Source organism: Pituophis catenifer, unplaced genomic scaffold, assembly GCF_029215685.1.
Source record: "Pituophis catenifer annectens isolate HBS135680 unplaced genomic scaffold, rPitCat1.0.hap2 SCAF_2, whole genome shotgun sequence".
Classification (NCBI taxonomy): domain Eukaryota; kingdom Metazoa; phylum Chordata; class Lepidosauria; order Squamata; family Colubridae; genus Pituophis; species Pituophis catenifer.
Window position 1 is genome coordinate 132953409 of NW_027256882.1, and position 16960 is coordinate 132970368.

The 16960-nt window shown below is 39.2% G+C and overlaps 1 protein-coding gene across 1 annotated transcript; it reads right to left on the bottom strand.

Annotated features, from left to right (window-relative positions):
• Nucleotides 1–898: 898 nt before the first annotated feature.
• LOC139310464 (melanin-concentrating hormone receptor 1-like) lies at nucleotides 899–14982 on the bottom strand. The gene is made up of 2 exons (XM_070934627.1): nucleotides 14910–14982; nucleotides 899–1941 (listed from the first exon to the last, which is right to left on the bottom strand). The coding sequence occupies exons 1-2, from the start codon at nucleotides 14980–14982 to the stop codon at nucleotides 899–901; spliced, it is 1116 nt and encodes a 371-aa protein (XP_070790728.1).
• Nucleotides 14983–16960: the final 1978 nt, after the last annotated feature.

Consider the following 16960-nt stretch of genomic DNA (forward strand, 5'->3'; position numbering starts at 1 on the left):
TAAATCCTGGTCACTTGACCATGGGAAACTGCAACCAGTTGTAAATGCAAGGAAGTTGCCAAGTGCCCCAAATGCAACTCTGTGTGTGTGTGTGTGTGTGTGTGTGTGTGTGTGTGTGTTGTAAGTAATTTTTTAAAAATCCATTGTATTTTGAATGGTTATTAAGCAACCAATTGTTAAGAGAGGACTATCTGTAATGAAACATCCCCAGATCCTCACTTTGTTTATGTCATGCTTGATTAGTTAAGCCTACAATGGATTTGATTTTATACTATTTTTTGCAATGGCAATTTGGCACGAGGCAGACATTATTTCGCTCAATGAGAAACCAGGAACTAATAACGTCCATGATACCGCTTAATAAAGCTTGTTCCCAGGCAAATGAGAGAAACGTCCTCTGGAGTCTAATGTGCCATGAGATGATGCACGCTCTGCCTGTCCTCTGGGAAGAGGTGTGCATGACAGCGATTGTGCTTTTCTTCATCAATTGTTTTTAAATGATGTTTTATTGTTGTTTACCACCCATAATCATCTGGAATCAAATGCCTTATAAAATATGTTGATAGATATGGAAGAAGGGAGGGAGGGATGGTTTTTTTGGTCATTTGTGTTATCGATGGGATAATTTCTACATTATGACTTTCAATGGCTCTTCAATAGTTTTCAAGTGGATACTTGCCTCCAGTCCTCCCAGCAATTATTTCATCACTTCTCTTCATGTATCATAATAAATGACCGATTAGCGTTTGCACATTTCAGACTCCCATTAACACCTCATTGACTTGTGCCTAGCAGTGGCTCTGAGGAAGCCACACGTTTATCATGTGTTGGATTACTGCGAAGGAAAACATATCTTGGTTTTCAAATAGCAGAACTATGAATCTCTTAGGAAAGACCACTAGTGAACCGCAACCGTCACAGGCAATGAGCGTGGGGAAAACTCCTCCAAAAACCGAGTCTGTTGAGTGGATTCTGGGGCAAGCTTCAGGCACACACTGGCTTCCGTCGTGCTGTGGTTGTGGTTGTTTACCCTGAAGTGTTCTTTGGCTGGGTGGATTGCTACCATAAACTGGCGCTTAAAAGTCTCACTTAGGGCAATGTAGAGGAAAGGATTGAGGCAGCTGTTGGCGTAGCCTAAGCTGATGGCAAAATTGTAGGCATAGAAAAAAGCAACAGAAGGGGTGCCTATTCCCAAATGGGCCAGCTGAAGGATATAGAAGGGTGCCCAGCAAATGAAGAAGGCCGAGCAGATGGCAACAGCCATCCGAGTGACCTTCTTGGTACGAGCCTGGAGACTTCTCTGTGGTAAGGGCACAACAGTGGTGGCCATATGCTGGAGCATTTTAAAGTACACCACACATATGATGATCAGTGGAATTGCAAAAGCTAGCATGAACTGGTAGATGGTGAACCAGTAGACATCAGTCTCAGGGTTGGGAAGCAAAAGAGCGCACCGGACAGTCCCATCATCCAAAGGCATCAGTCCTGCATACATCCACACAGGGATGATGGTCAGAAATGAGAGGAGCCACACCAGGCTGATAACCGAGGTTGCTACACATGGAGTTCGGACATAAGTAGATTTCAGAGGATAGACCGTGGCCAGGTAACGATCTAAGGTCATGACTGTCAGGATGTTGGTGCTCGTAATCTGGCTGTGGGTGTCCAGGGCGGTGATGATAGTGCACAACGGAGCGCCAAAATACCAGGAACCGTTGCCAAGGAGTTGGTGGATGAGAAAGGGCATGCCCAGCAGGAATAGCAAGTCTACAATAGAGAGGTTGAAAATGAAGATGTCAGGCACCGTCTGTTTGCACCGAAGCTTCTTCTTTTTGATGATGGTGTAGATCACAATAAGATTCCCGACTATGCCAAGAAAACAAATGATGCCAAATAAGCTAGGCATGATCACATTGGTGTAGGGAGTTGTCCTTTCCAATCCTGATCAAAGAAACAGAGAGAGCGAAAGGGAAAGGGAAAGGGAAAGGGAGGGAGAGAGAGATAGAGAGAGAGAGAGAGAGAATAAGAAAAAGAGGGAATAAGATAAGGAAGTTCGAACAATCATTCACAATAGAATTATTTATTTATTTATTTATTTATTTATTTATTTATTTATTTATTTATTTATTTATTTATTTATTTATTTATTTATTTATTTATTTATTGGTTCGATTTATATGCCGCCCTTTTCCGGAGACTCAGGGCGGCTTACAATGCGTTAAGAAATAGCCTTCATACTTTTGTATATTCCTGCTTAGTAGGGCTTTCAGCCCCCCCCCCAAGCGGTGTTCTTTTTTATACAAAGTCAGCTTATTGCCCCCACAAACCGGGTCCTCAATTCAAAATTATGTTCAACTAATTCTGAGGGCTACCCAAGAAAAACCACATATAGTAACTATATAATGTGCTTCCTAACAGCAAGGAGGCTTGGAGTCCCCTGTACTAATAGGGACTAATATGTTCCACAAGGAATTTTCCCTGGAACTAATTTGGAGTTAAGATGTCCCATAAAGTGAGGGCTACCACCAAGCATACTTGTCACCTGGCTTACATTGCATGAATACAGGATCAGTCAAATTCTAATAAACTGGGGGAAGTGGGGAATGCACAGAAATATTTGAAAGCAGCAGATGTCAGAGCATCTAATCTCAAAGGCTGCACAGGATCAAAGTGATTTCCCTGCCAGGAACTTTCTTGTCCAGATCATTCATTTTCATGAACCTAAAATATGCCCATCTTGAGTAATATTTTGAATATAGAATATATTGTAATGTTCAAACGGTTCACAGAAAGCAGGAGATGTCAGGCTCCTGTGTCTGCAGGAGCTTAATGACAAAATGTATATGAACTAGGTGAAGCTTTTCCTGGCATAGAAAACTAAAGATAAAATCATAACTCAGTAGCAGTCCTGCGTTCAGTCCCTAGCATCTTTAGTAAAGATGGAAAATTCCAGACTGAATATCCATGCGGGAGGTCTTTCTTGCTGATCAGTATTAAAACCAAGAATTTGTTCAATGTAACTATTCACACATTTTATTTATCCATAATTATACTGATGGAATTAAACCAACTGTCTCAATTTGCATGATATATTGGCCCCTACTAACCCTGAGAATGCCTGGAGAAAGGAATGGTCCAAGGTACTTTCTTGTGTCCTGGCCATTAGTGATCCCTCAACCAAACCACGTGTCAAGGTTGACTGCACTTTCACCTACATTTTTGCTTTGCTTGCCACTTGATAATAACGGGAGTGGTGGTGAATGGAATGCAAGGGTGGGAGAATGGTATCCAAGCAGCCATCAGCTTCGAGTGAAACATTGCTGGCATCTCAAGGACACACCGAGCAAATGGCCTCCCATAACAAAATGAACAGAAGTGATTGGTGGATGTATTGGACTGTGGGTGGCCCATAGGGAAAGGGAGGAATTAACTATGCTTGCTTTTGTGTGGGAAACTCAGAGCTGTTTTCGCTTCTTCTGTGCCAATGTGGTTTATTCAGTAAAGTTTTATACTCTTGGTAAAATAATATCCCAGGTGTTTCTTTTTCTAGATTCGCCAACTGGATAGTTGATACCACCTGGTTTTAACCTGCCTCATTCTGGACAAAATTGAACAGAATTAGGTGTGATACTGGAAGAAATGCCACTGCCCTGTACCAATGGGGATGGAAAGATTCCCCTTGTTTCAATTATGGTGCTGATATGTAAACTATTAAATAAGTTATGCAAGACTGCCCATGACATATATTTTCTGGTTCCTTAGAAGATCTGCATGAAGCAGCACCAGAGATAACTGCCTGGATAACTGAATTGGACATCCAGTTATGAGGCCATGCTGTATCCCTGTAGAGGTTTTATATATAATTACGTGGATTGTGTGTGTATATCAGAGGTGGGTTTCAGCAGATTCTGTGCAGTTTTGGAGAACCGGTAGTGGAAATTTTGAGTAATTCGGAGAACTGGTAGTAAAAATTCTGACTGACCCCGCCCCCATCTATTCTCTGCTCCCCAAGTCCCAGCTGATCAGGAGGAAATGGAGATTTTACAGTATCCTTCCCCTGGAGTGGAGTGGGACTGGAGATTTTACAGTATCCTTTCTCTGCCACGCCCACCAAGCAATGCCACGCCCACCAAGCCACACCCACAGAACCAGTAATAAAAAAAAATTGAAACCAACCACTGGTGTATATGTTTAGCAGAGTGGTGCGGTGGCTTAGAGGTGGAGCTCTCACCTCACAATCAGGAGGCTGTGAGTTTGGTCCTAGGTAGAGGCAGATATTTCTCTCTCTGGGCACAATGAGAATATCTGCTGAACATAGCTCCGCATTGGTGACAGGAAGGGCATCCAGTCATTAAAACCTCTGTGCCAGCTCCATTCAGTTGCCCAGTCTCCACCCGCAAGGGATTATGGGGTCGTTAAATGATGATTATGTGTGTATGTTTACTTCTCATCCATCCTGTTCTCATCATGTTCTAAATAATAACTGGACCCTAAAACAAATAAGGTTGATTTGTAAAGTGCACACTAAGCTAAAATGTGTTTAGTTTCCATTTCAGTGTGCCAAGTGAACACAGCAACTGTAAGCAGCTTCCTATGCTCCTGAGATGGAAAGGTATCATTGCCTAATGAATTGCTCCTCTTCCGAATTATTAAAACCATAAAAACCTGTTTGCTAAGAGGAAACACTGGGAAATCTGTCTTCCTCATGTCAAACAGTAATTTAAAAAGCTCATGTTTTAATCAGTAATTTTAAGAACTAGATCAGAGGAGTTTACTTAGTGGATGATCCAGGGTGATTATTATTATTTTTTTTAATAGATGCTTCAAGCAATCTGGATGCAACGATGATATAACATGTCATCCATCCAAATGTAACAGAACAATCCATTTTTCTGTTAGAACATTTTTCCCTGGTCGATCTTACAAAAACAGATGTCTCAGCATAGCTAATTTGTAAGAAGATAAATTACTATCATGTACTGAATTGACAGCATTTCAGTGGCGTCTGAACTAGAATAATTTTTTTTCCAGCTAGTTATTAATTCAAAGGAAATGCCCCTGGGGTCACTGGAGAACTCTGATTAGCTCTCTATAATGCCATATAAAACTGAAAAGAAACTATCTTTACCCTTTCCTATGGTACTTGTCCAGTATTTCTGTAATCCACCCATAGTCACTTAGACACTGAGAGGGGTGATGATGTCTAATTTAATAAATAAACAAATTAATAATCAAGTCTACATGATTGCATTCAAGCTACTTTATAAATATGTTTTTCCTGTTCTGTGAGCTGCAATAGAAAATTCACAGATTACAGTTAAGCGGAAAAAGAAATCTGGTCACATTATTATTTTGTGTATGAATATCTACAGTATTTCTGAAAGCAGAAGGGATGTTGAAAGAAAAACAGGACTCCTAGCAATGTTGTTGTTGCCCATGTACCCATGTAGCCCCCCCCTAAGGAGGGAGAAGTGTTTACTTCTTTTTCTACTGCCACACATTGTTTGGCATCTCTCTCATCTCCTATGAACACAAAAATGATTTTATCAATTGGAACAATCATCAACTTCAGACACTTTGATAAAATCAAGTGCAAATGTAAGAATGACAAAATACAGACATTTTCTTATAACAGTTGTTTAGCTCTAATCTTTAGACTGAATTCCATTTCGTGCCATTTTTATTTTCTGTGTTTTTACTGTTATATAGAGAAAGATATTCAACAGGTACCATAGGAAAAGGTATAGGACTTGGGGGGAAAACCTATGGAGCAGAAATCTCACTTTCTTAGGTTAAAGTTTCTTTATGACACTTATTAAGAAATCTTGACTCAGTGACTTTCAGTCGTTCACAATTTTAAAGGACATATCAATTCTGTCCCATATTCCTACATGTCTTTCCCCACAACACAGGAGGTCCAATCCAGTTCCATTCAAACACTGAAATAGCTGCCCTATTATATGGAAAGAGAACGGCAGAGGACAAATCTGTTTAAATTTAAATTGAACAGAAGACAGAAACTGATGTTCAGCAGTATAGTAATGGATAGTCACTCCTCAACTGTAGCCATCCATATCTAGAATTTTAAGCTAGTTGAACCTGAATCTCATCTTCACAACACTTAGTGTTTTTCTGTCCAAGGATGCATTCTCAGCTATTGGAAAGTGTCTCCCATCCACCCCCAAAAGCTACACTCAATCAAAAATGAACATTGTAGGAGGAATAGAACAGAACAGAACAGAACGGCATGGCATGGCATGGCATGGCATGGCATAGCATAGCATAGCATAGCATAGCATAGCATAGCATAGCATAGCATAGCATAGCATAGAATAGAATAGAATAGAATAGAATAGAATAGAATAGAATAGAATAGAATAGAATAGAATAGAATAGAATAGAATAGAATAGAATAGAATAGAATAACAGAGTTGGAAGGGACCTTGGAGGTCTTCTAGTCCAACCTTCTGCCCAGGCAGGAAACCCTACACCACTTCAGACAAATGGTTATCCAACATCTTAAAAATTTCCAGTGTTGGGGCATTCACAACTTCTGCAGGCAAATTGTTCCACGTATTAATTGTTCTAACTGTCAGGAAATTTCTCCTTAGTTCTAAGTTGCTTCTCTCCTTGATTAATTTCTACCCATTGCTTCTTGTTCTACCCTCAGGTGCTTTGGAGAATAGTTTGACTCCCTCTTCTTTGTGGCAACTCCTGAGATATTAGAACACTGCTATCATGTCTCCCCTAGTCCTTCTTTTCATTAAACTAGACATACCCAGTTCCTGCAACTGTTCTTCATATGTTTTAGCCTTGAGTCCCCTAATCATCTTTGTTGCTCACTAACAAAGAACACTAACATAATTAGTGTTCTTTGATTTCCTTTCCCTTTTCCAAGGAAATTTTCTGTGACTTGAACAACTGTATGACAGGCAGAAGGAAATAAGTTTTCTGTTCCATTAGCAGTGGCAGATATCTGCCGATTCCTCTTCTGAAGGCACCGGATATTTGGATCTGAGGCATCGGGAGTCCAGTCTTAATCAGACTGGGAGCTCATTTCTATGCTAAGAAAGCTTTCATGTGCTTAATTTTATGAGCCAAGCGGACGTGAAATGCACATGAGTCCACTAAGAGAGTTCATCCAATGTAGCTTAATAGAAAAGACAGGGTTCCTCTGATTTGTGCATCTGTGGCTCTCATTCAACAATAAAAGTCAAGAATTATCACAGCCCATCTTTGCCTTCCACAGTGCCATCTGGAGTGCAAGCAGAATACTGAGTTCCAGCGCTCGCGTAGATTGGCAGGATATCCATTTTTAACAAAAGGAAGGCATTCAAAAAATGGTAGGCTTGATTTAGACAAAGAAGAAAAAATATTTTTTCACCCCAATACCATTCAGTGGGATGCGGTGGCTCAATGGCTAAGACACTGAGCTTGTCAATAGAAAGGTCGGCAGGTCAGCGGTTCGAATCCCTAGTGCCACGTAACAGGGTGAGCTTCCATTACCTTTCCCAGTTTCTGCCAGCCTAGCAGTTCGAAAGCACATAAAAATGCAAGTAGAAAAATAGGGACCACCCCTATAACAGTGTTCCGTGCACCTTTGGTGTTTAGTCATGCCGGCCACATGACCACGGAGACGTCTTCGGACAGCGCTGGCTCTTCAGCTTTGAAATGAAGATGAGCACTGCCCCCTAGAATCAGGAATGACTAGCACATATGTGTGAGGGGAACCTTTACCTTTACATTTTACCATTTATAAGTAGACTTAGTATTATATCTTAGAGCAAAGTATGTAGACTTAACTGTTTGTCCTGATGCCTGTTTTTTTTAACCACCAAGGTTTAGTAGATGCATATAACAAAACTCCAAACAATTTATTTATGAAATTAAAAAAAAATGAAATACATGTCGTGGGAAGAAAGTTTATTTTAAGTAGCAAGATGAAAATTCCCTCCATCTCTCCCTCTAGATATTTCTCAGTTCTAGTCCTTTTCTGGAGGAGGAGGAGGAGGAGGAGGAGGAGGAGGAGGAGGAGGAGGAGGAGGAGGAGGAGGAGGAGGAGGAGGAGGAGGAGGAGGAGGAGCTGCTAAATTCTTAGTATTCTAACAGAAAACTAAATTGGGTTTACTGCCAAGCTTTCCTGTCAGTTCTTGTCTCTGCTTATTAAGCTTGTGAGAATAGGATGCTGAAGTAGACTGAAATTCACCAAAGTCCATAATGATGTATCATGAAAGTGAAAAGTATTTAAGTGACAAGCATCTTGAATCAATGAAGCTAACTTGGTCATGCCAGGTGAGGACTGGCTCAAAGCAAGATTACTGTGACATCAAAGTCTTAAGGTATATGCTGGAATTGGGTATGTCTAGTTTAATGAAAAGAAGGACTAGGGGTGACATGATAGCAGTGTTCCAATATCTCAGGGGCTGCCACAAAGAAGAGGTAGTGAAGCTATTCTCCAAAGCACCTGAGGGCAGGACAAGAAACAATGGGTGGAAACTAATCAAGGAGAGAAGCAACTTAGAACTAAGAAGAAATTTCCTGACAATTAGAACAATTAATCAGTGGAACAACTTGCCTCCAGAAGTTGTGAATTCTCCAATACTGGAAGTTTTAAAGAAGATATTGGACAATCATTTGTCTGAAATGGTATATATGAGCAGGGGGTTGGACTAGAAGACCTCCAAGGTCCCTTTCAACTCTGTTTCCATTTCCATTTCGTTTCATTTTGTTTCGTTTCTATGGCACACAATTATTATATCTCTTCTCCATCCTCAGAAGCTGCCTAATCAGACTTCACTTAGACTTCACCTAACATATACTGGTATATCCTGGTAGGGATGGGTGATTTTAGGCCCTGTAGCAAGATGTGATCAATGCCCCCTCCTGAAGCATCTCTTTGCCACCATTTCCAAATATCAGCAGTATAGTTTGCTGCCATCTTAAGAGAGAAAACATAGAAAGCTGATAAATGATGTGGTCCTCAAATGCAGCCCATCAGAACAGTTCAGCTCTGTCTTCACTCACCATCATTGTATGCCCCTGTTTGTTTGTTTGTTTGTTTGGTTATTTGTCAAACACGTAAGATAACAGATATAAGTATAAACATAACTATGAATGCATGAAATGGATACGAATAAAGGGGGACATTAGGACAGGGATGGTAGGCATGTTGGTACGCTCATGCACGCCCCTCTTAGGAATGGGGTGAGGTCAACAGTAGACAGTCTAAGGTTAAAGTTAAGGGGGGTTGAGGATGTAACAACAGAGTCAGGTAGTGCATTCCAGGCATTGACCATTCTGTGGCTGAAGAAGTCGTATTTTCTACAATCGAGTTTGCACCAAGAGCCTTGGTGGCGCAGCAGACTAAAGCACTGTTAAGTAACACCAGTTGCCTGCAATTACTGCAAGTTCAAATCTCACCAGGCTCAAGGTTGACTCAGCCTTCCATCCTTTTGAGGTAGGTAAAATGAGGACCTGGTTTGTGGGGGCAATAAGCTGACTTTGTGTAAAAAAGAACACCACTGGGGGGGGGGCGAAAGCCCTATTAAGCAGGTATATATACTGCTCAAAAAAATAAAGGGAACACAAGCAGAAGACATCCGAGATCTAAATGAATGAAATAGCCTTATTAAATACTTTGTTCTTTACATACAGTAGTTTATACACTGCTCAAACAACTAAAGGGAACACAAAACTACTGTATGTAACGAACAAAGTATTTAATAAGGCTATTTCATTCATTCAGATCTCGGATATCTTCTGCTTGTGTTCCCTTTATTTTTTTGAGCAGTGTACAAAAGTATGAAGGCTATTGCTCAACGCATTGTAAGCTGCCCTGAGTCTCTGGAAAAGGGCGGCATATAAATCGAACCAATGAACCAATAATTTACCTTGAATTTGTATCTATTGTGTGCTCGTGTATTATTGCGGTTGAAACTGAAGTAGTCATTGACAGGTAGGACATTGTACCAGATTATTTTGTGTACTATGCTTAGGTCAGACCGAAGGCGGCATAATTCTAAGTTTTCTAATCCCAAAATTTCAAGCCTGGTGGCATAAGGTTCACATAATGTTCACAGGCAGTCCATGCCCTCTCCAAAAATATTCAGTACTATCTCCAGTCCCCCAAAGTTTGTCCAAGTAAATACCATATGGAAAACAAACAAACCATACATTACTTACAATGTTTAAAGGGTACATCTAAAACATCATGGGTGAAAGCAAGAAATCTGTGTGTTTTGTTTGGCCTGCCATTTAATGGAGCTTTTTGGGAGCTGAGCACGGTGCTTGAGAAATAAGGGCATTTATTTCTCTTGAGATAGTCATGACAGATCAACAATTGTTAGAGCTCGTTAGCATCAGTAGATAGTTAGACTGTTAGCCTATAATATTCCAGTAGAATGGAAGGACCCACTTTTCTGGTTGGAAGTATTGTTGAGAGCTGCAGTATGGCTGTATGGAAAGTGCCATAAGTAACATTTCTATGAGAAGACGAATAATACATAATCTGTCATATGGATACCAGAAGAGGAAATAATATTGAACCAAGGCAATTCTCTCATCTAAACTCTTCTTTCACTTGTCATTTGCAATCTTTTCTTAAATTGTTAGGGCTATATTCTTTAACTGATTAGCACTTAAAATGTTCACAGAAAACCAATTGATAAAAATATGTCCTCAATACATCACCTAGGTTTCTGTTTTTTAAAATATATATATATATGTATTTTTAATACTAATAAAGTAGCAAGTGTCTTTAAAAAAATGTTTGCCCTTTCTTCCTATAATAATAACTGCTATGGCATCTTCTAAATTAAACAAATGAGCCAAAAAACAAAAAGCCTGTGCTTTTTGTTTTAGAGTTATTATTTTATGAAGATGGATATGTATGGATTTATACCTGGCCATCTTCCTCAGAAGAAAGTCCTATTTTGTGCCTTGGGGTTCATATTCTGATGAATTGGCTTAATGATTACTCAAAAGGTCTACGATTAGCTGTAATTCAAGATCCAGATGTCCCTTTTGTCATGTCACTCTTACCCAAAAGTGGAGCATGTAGGTAGTTCTTCCCTATTCTTTTACAAGAATTACCTGATACAAGTAATTAGTGATTAATTAGAGGTAGTGATCCATCTAGAGGTAGTGCTCAATCTACTAAATGAGGTGATCAATCCAGAAAATGAACCAGAGGTAATAATCAATTCAAACATTTCATGGCTGAATAAAGGATCTAAGATTCTCATCATTAAAAGAAGACAATTATATCCCTCTATTGCAAAAAATATATCAGACCTAGAAAGATGGAAAAGGCTAAAACTGTCTCTGATTGGTAAAATAGCAGCAATCAAAATGAACATCCTACCTAAAATTCTGTTCCTATTTCAAAATATTCCGATAACCTTAGATAAAAAAATCTTTCTGGACCTGAACAAACATATTAGAAACTTCTTATGGGAGGGTAAGAAATCGAGGATCTCCTTCAAGATACTGCAAGGAAAAAGAAATTTGGGAGGATTCGGGCTCCCCGATTGGGAAATATACCAAAAGGCGGCGAAAATAATTTGGATTAAGGAGTGGATCACATTACGAAATAGGAGAATCCTGACATTAGAAGGACATGACCTATTAGAAGGATGGCATGCTCACCTGTGGGACACAAAAAACAAGAAAAAATCCTACTTTCATAAACATAAAATTAGGGAGACACTTATACGCACGTGGGAGGAAATTAGACAGAGGATTTATACTAAGGTACCTAACTGGCTTTCTATTATGGAAGCATTGGCGGCCCCAAACAGGAGAGATGATTATAAACTGGGAGCGTATAAAGATATTCTTGATGAAAAGGGGAAGCTCAAATCTTTGGATTTATTGAGGGACCAGGGTTTCAACTTGGATTGGTGGAATTACCTGCAGATTAATTCAAGATTTCAAAAAGACAGAGACCAATTCGGTATAGAAGCTAAGCATGGAAATTTTGACAAAATTATTTGTCAAATAATTTTGACAAATTATGTCAAGAAAATGCTAGCAAAAATATATAACTTCTTACTAGATGAGGATAGGGCAGAGATTATAGCAAAAAATCAGTTAAATATTTGGGAAAAAAACTTGGGATACAGATTAAATTTTAATGACTGGGAGATGGCCTGGAATAGGAACTATAAAATGACGAAATCGGTAACATTCAGAGAAAACCATTATAAAATGCTACACAGGTGGTATCTAGCGCCAGCTAGGTTAGCGAAAATGTTTCCCAATCTCTCAGCCATGTGTTGGAAATGTGGAAAAGCGGTCGGCACCTTCTATCATCTATGGTGGACCTGTCCAGAGACCAAAAGGTTCTGGTCAAAAATTCGATATTGGCAATGTGAAATAACGGGACAGGAGATAGTTTTATCTCCAGAAATCTTCCTTCTGGGTATAATCGGAGACGGCCTCAATAACAACAAAACTCAACTCATAATCCAGATTACAACAGTGGCTAGACTAGCCTTTGCGAAATACTGGAAAAATAAATCCATACCCTCAGAAGAAATACTAATAAACAAAATCCTAGAGTGCGCAGAAATGGCAAAATTGACAAGTGAGATAAATAATGAGGAGAAATCTAAATATTATGAAGTATGGGGAAATTGGTACAATTGGTTGAAGAACAAGACAAAAACATGATTTTAGGATATGATTTGTTATGCACTTGAAGTACGAGCTATATTGCATAGAATATTGAACAGCTAAGGATGAAGTTTATTTGACGTATGATTCCGTAAATTGTATAAACACTGTGCCTCTGAAGGAGATAGAGATTGTATATCTTTTTTTTTTTTATAACGGAAAAATTTAATAAAGTATATTAAAAAAAAGAATAAAGGATCTAAATTGGGTATTCTTGGATCAAGACTGCAGGCTTATATTAACATTTTGTGGATCAGAATGTACTTTTTAATTGGAGATGGGGATGAGAGCTTCTAGGAGGTGAAAACAGTGCTTGAGTAAAACTGGGAAAGAGCTGGAATGCTCAGCTCCTTTTATTTATTTATTTATTTATTTTATTTGTTTGTTTATTTATTTATTTATTTATTTATTTATTTATTTATTTATTTATTTATTTATTTATTTTCCCATTAAAATTCTAACTGAAACAGGTATTTAAAAGCCATTAGAAGTTGAACACTTTTACTTTAATCTTGTTTCCAACAATTCCAAAGAAATACCAAAAATACCAACTTCATCCAAAATTCAGTGATGTGCTCCAGGAGCTTCCAAAAAAGAGGATGCACCTCTAATTGATTGTGGATTGTCTCCCCCTCTCATTTTAAAGTGCATGCTATATCCATGGTACCCCTTCTTTTTTTTTTTTTAATGTGAGTGTCTTTGCTCCATAGTTTTAATTAAATCTTATCTCATCCTTCTTAAAAGCTTGTTATTTCATGCATTTCAGGATCCTAAACATAGAAATAGTACTTACAGCTAGTCATAGAAAAATTCTACTCAAATGTAAACCTGGTCAGTTTTGGGGGTGTTTGCTTCCTAACAGGCACATCTAGGATGTCAGTTTGACTTCCTGATAAAATATTACAAGTGTTTTATGCATTCAGTTATGACATGTGTCATCATTTTATAGTGTAATCACACATTTAAACTTGGGTTTTAATATTACCTCCTCTACTACATGAAAATATGGGGGGGGTTGTATATTTTGCTGTTATTTGTTTACCTATGGATCAGAAAATGCTAGGAAATTACTTTCTGAACCATTAATGGTCTGTATTACATAGTTCAAATAATTTATTCCAATTTATTTCCAAAGCATTAAACAACAATATACAAAGGCTATTATTCTTTACTTCTTTATCTGGAAGTAAGTCCTTTGAAATTTTTAGGACTTTAATTTCTAAATTATTATTGAGCTGTGTCAAGTATTTGCAAGCCATTGGCACATATATCATACAGACACTAGTGGAGGCAGAAAGTGCCCCCACCCCTATGTGGAGAGGAGGGGCTTACACTGAGTATAAAACCCCCTCTAATCTTTCCACCATGCTCTCTTTTACGTTTGTTCTCCATGAGACATGATCTTTGATAAGGGTAGTCACACACGCTGTGTGCCCCCTATCCTAATGGATATTAAGACAGCCTTTGTATATAGTTAATATGTTTTGTTATATGAATAAATACATTTATCACATTTATTCATGCATCTGCCTTTGGACTCTTCTATGCTCCTGGGTGTTTCTACGATCCCAATTTCCACAAGCTGAACTATTAAATTTATATAAAAAGCAAGCTGGTAAACAGAGTTAATGTTTCAAATAAAAAGAAGACTGAAAACAGTTGCTAAAATGTTCAGAAATTGCTTTGCCAGCTTTTTAAACAAGCTTTTCTCTCCCTCCCTCTCTCTCCCTCCTCCTCCATCAATTTCCATCCTTTTAGCTTTTTGTAAAGCAAATAACGTGCCTTCCTGCAGAAAACATCAAGCAGCTATCCGAGGGTGCTGTTCATGGATGTTGGTGCTGAAATGAATCCCTTTACCCAATCTATTGCCTTGCTGGAGGGGCGGGGAAGAGGGAGAGAGGGGATATTAGATACAAGGTGGCTAGGGCACCCAATGTATATATTCCTAAAAGTCAGCCTCTACAAGTTAAAAAAATATTGTTCTCTTCTTTCTTTCCGTGTTTTGGAACTGAACTGTTTCCATTTGTTAAAAGGGCAAGAATTGCAATGAAATGCCAGATTAGAGCAGCAATTGTCAAATCATCAAATTTGGTATTTGCTAAATCTCCCTGAAGGGTTGAATGCTGAGAGTACAGCTGGGAATGCAATATCTTCCAGGAGCTAATCCTGTATTTGCATTCTCCGAAAAGTTATTTGCTTAAGTTATCATGCAAACCTCTCCATCCCCAACTTACTTGATTCATTCCTGACAGGGAAGCTGGAGGAATTCCTTAGGAAAGAGACTCTGGTAGCGTTCTCTACAGCCATTTCTTTGCCTGCTGTATCTTCCAGTCGGATGGTATGGGTGAAAGACGGCAAACAGAGGAATCCGAAATCAGCCTGCCTTGTCTTAGGCTACAGTGCTCCGCTTGACTGCTAGCATTGTTCTCCTACAGGTGTGATCAAGCAAAGACAAGAGAAGCTCAGCGCAAGGACAAGGATTCCTAAGTGGAGGAACTTAACAGAAGTTCCAGCTGATGCTTGTCAAAGTGGCAATGGAATAACTTGCCTTCTGAGCCCACAGACATTCATGTCACTTCTTTAAATGTCCATAGTCACACCTTCACATGCCCAAAACAGTCTTTCCATCCGCTGATCTGGCTGGAGGCTGCGTAAATCAAGTTTGGAGACGGCTGTGACAAAGCGTGGCAGCAGGCAAACGCTGTGGGTGGGCTCAGCTCTCTGCGCAGAAGTGGAAGATTGACAGGCTGCATCCAGCAGGAAGGAAGGGGGAACGGCACCGTTAGCCCCTGATCCTTAAGCTCTTCTAAGGTGCAGTCAAAAATTCTGTCTCTGTGTGACAGAGGCCGACATCAAAGAACAGCTGACACCATCTGACACATCATAGGGGCTTAGGGAAAGGAAGGGGGAGGGCAGAGGTGTGGGCAGGGGTCTTGGGCATTGTATCCTGAATGGCAATAGGGCAGAATGGATTTGTGTATTGTTGTAAAAGAAGGATGTTCCTAATTAACCAAGGAGCAATTCAGTGACAGGAGTCAGGAAGCAGTGATGGAAGTTAAGCAACATATTTTATGGTGGAAGCTAGGCTCGAACAGACATTTCTCTCCAGCAGTTACAGACCTCCTGAAGCTTTTCTACTAAGAGGTCAGCAAAGCAATGAAGAGTAAGAAAGAATAGGGGGGGGGGTTTGACAGATGAGAAGTGATGATGTATTATCCAACCTAAAAAAAAAACAAATTATGATATTTTGAGTGAAATCTTTTTTCAGCCCTGAAATCCTTAGGAGATTCATTCTTCTTACTCAGCCACAGTTCCCTTTCTGCATAAAAAGTTTAAAATACTGGCCTACCTTACAAAACACTACAGAATTGCTGCTTATAAAATATAAAAAACTTCTGAAAAATGATGTTTTGTTCACCTCATTCTCTGCCACAGATTTGGATGCAGCAAAATAAACTCAGACTTTGGACTGAATGATTTCACTCTCTCAGTGGTGGTAAGCATTTCTTCTGCTAGCATTTTGTTACCTGGTGTTTACCTGTTGTTCAGTGTTTTACATCTATGCCTCCAAATGTAAACATAATCTAGCTGTCAACATGTACAATTTTACACTGACAAAAGCCACTGTGTCCACCTGCACTTCAAACTAACTTAAATGAAGCCATCACAAGTGTGGGTAAAAAACCATCCATTTTTATTCTTTTGATGCTGATAGTTTTGCTTTGTTTTTGTTTTGTTTTTTTAAATTTGATTTATATGCCGTCCTTCTCGGAGACTCAGGGCAGCTTACAATGCGTTAAGCAATAGCCTTCATACTTTTGTATATTTATACAAAGTCAGCTTATTGCCCCCACAAACTGGGTCCTCAATTTACCTACCTTAGAAAGGATGGAAGTCTGAGTCAACCTTGAGCCTGGGGAGATTCGAACTTGCAGTAATTGCAGGCAGCTGAATGTTAATAACAGGCTATTAGCCAGCTGCGCCACCAGGCCCATTTAAACCCGTTTTAACTCTAGAACAGTTAAATAATTATGATTATTGCCTGTCTGCCTGCCTAACCTTTGTCTGAGGTATTAAAAATATTTTAATAATAAAATAAAAATATTTTAAAAAGAAGAAAGAAAAATTGCGGCAAGCAGCATTAGCATAGTGGCTCCTTCTCAGACCAGCTCTGCTTATGCCAATTCTGTTCGCTGCAGCTTTCATCCCTTGACGCTCTCTGAAGATCTATTTGTGTTCCTTTCTTCCAAATTCTGCATCTCTGAATTTGATCTTGGAATGAATT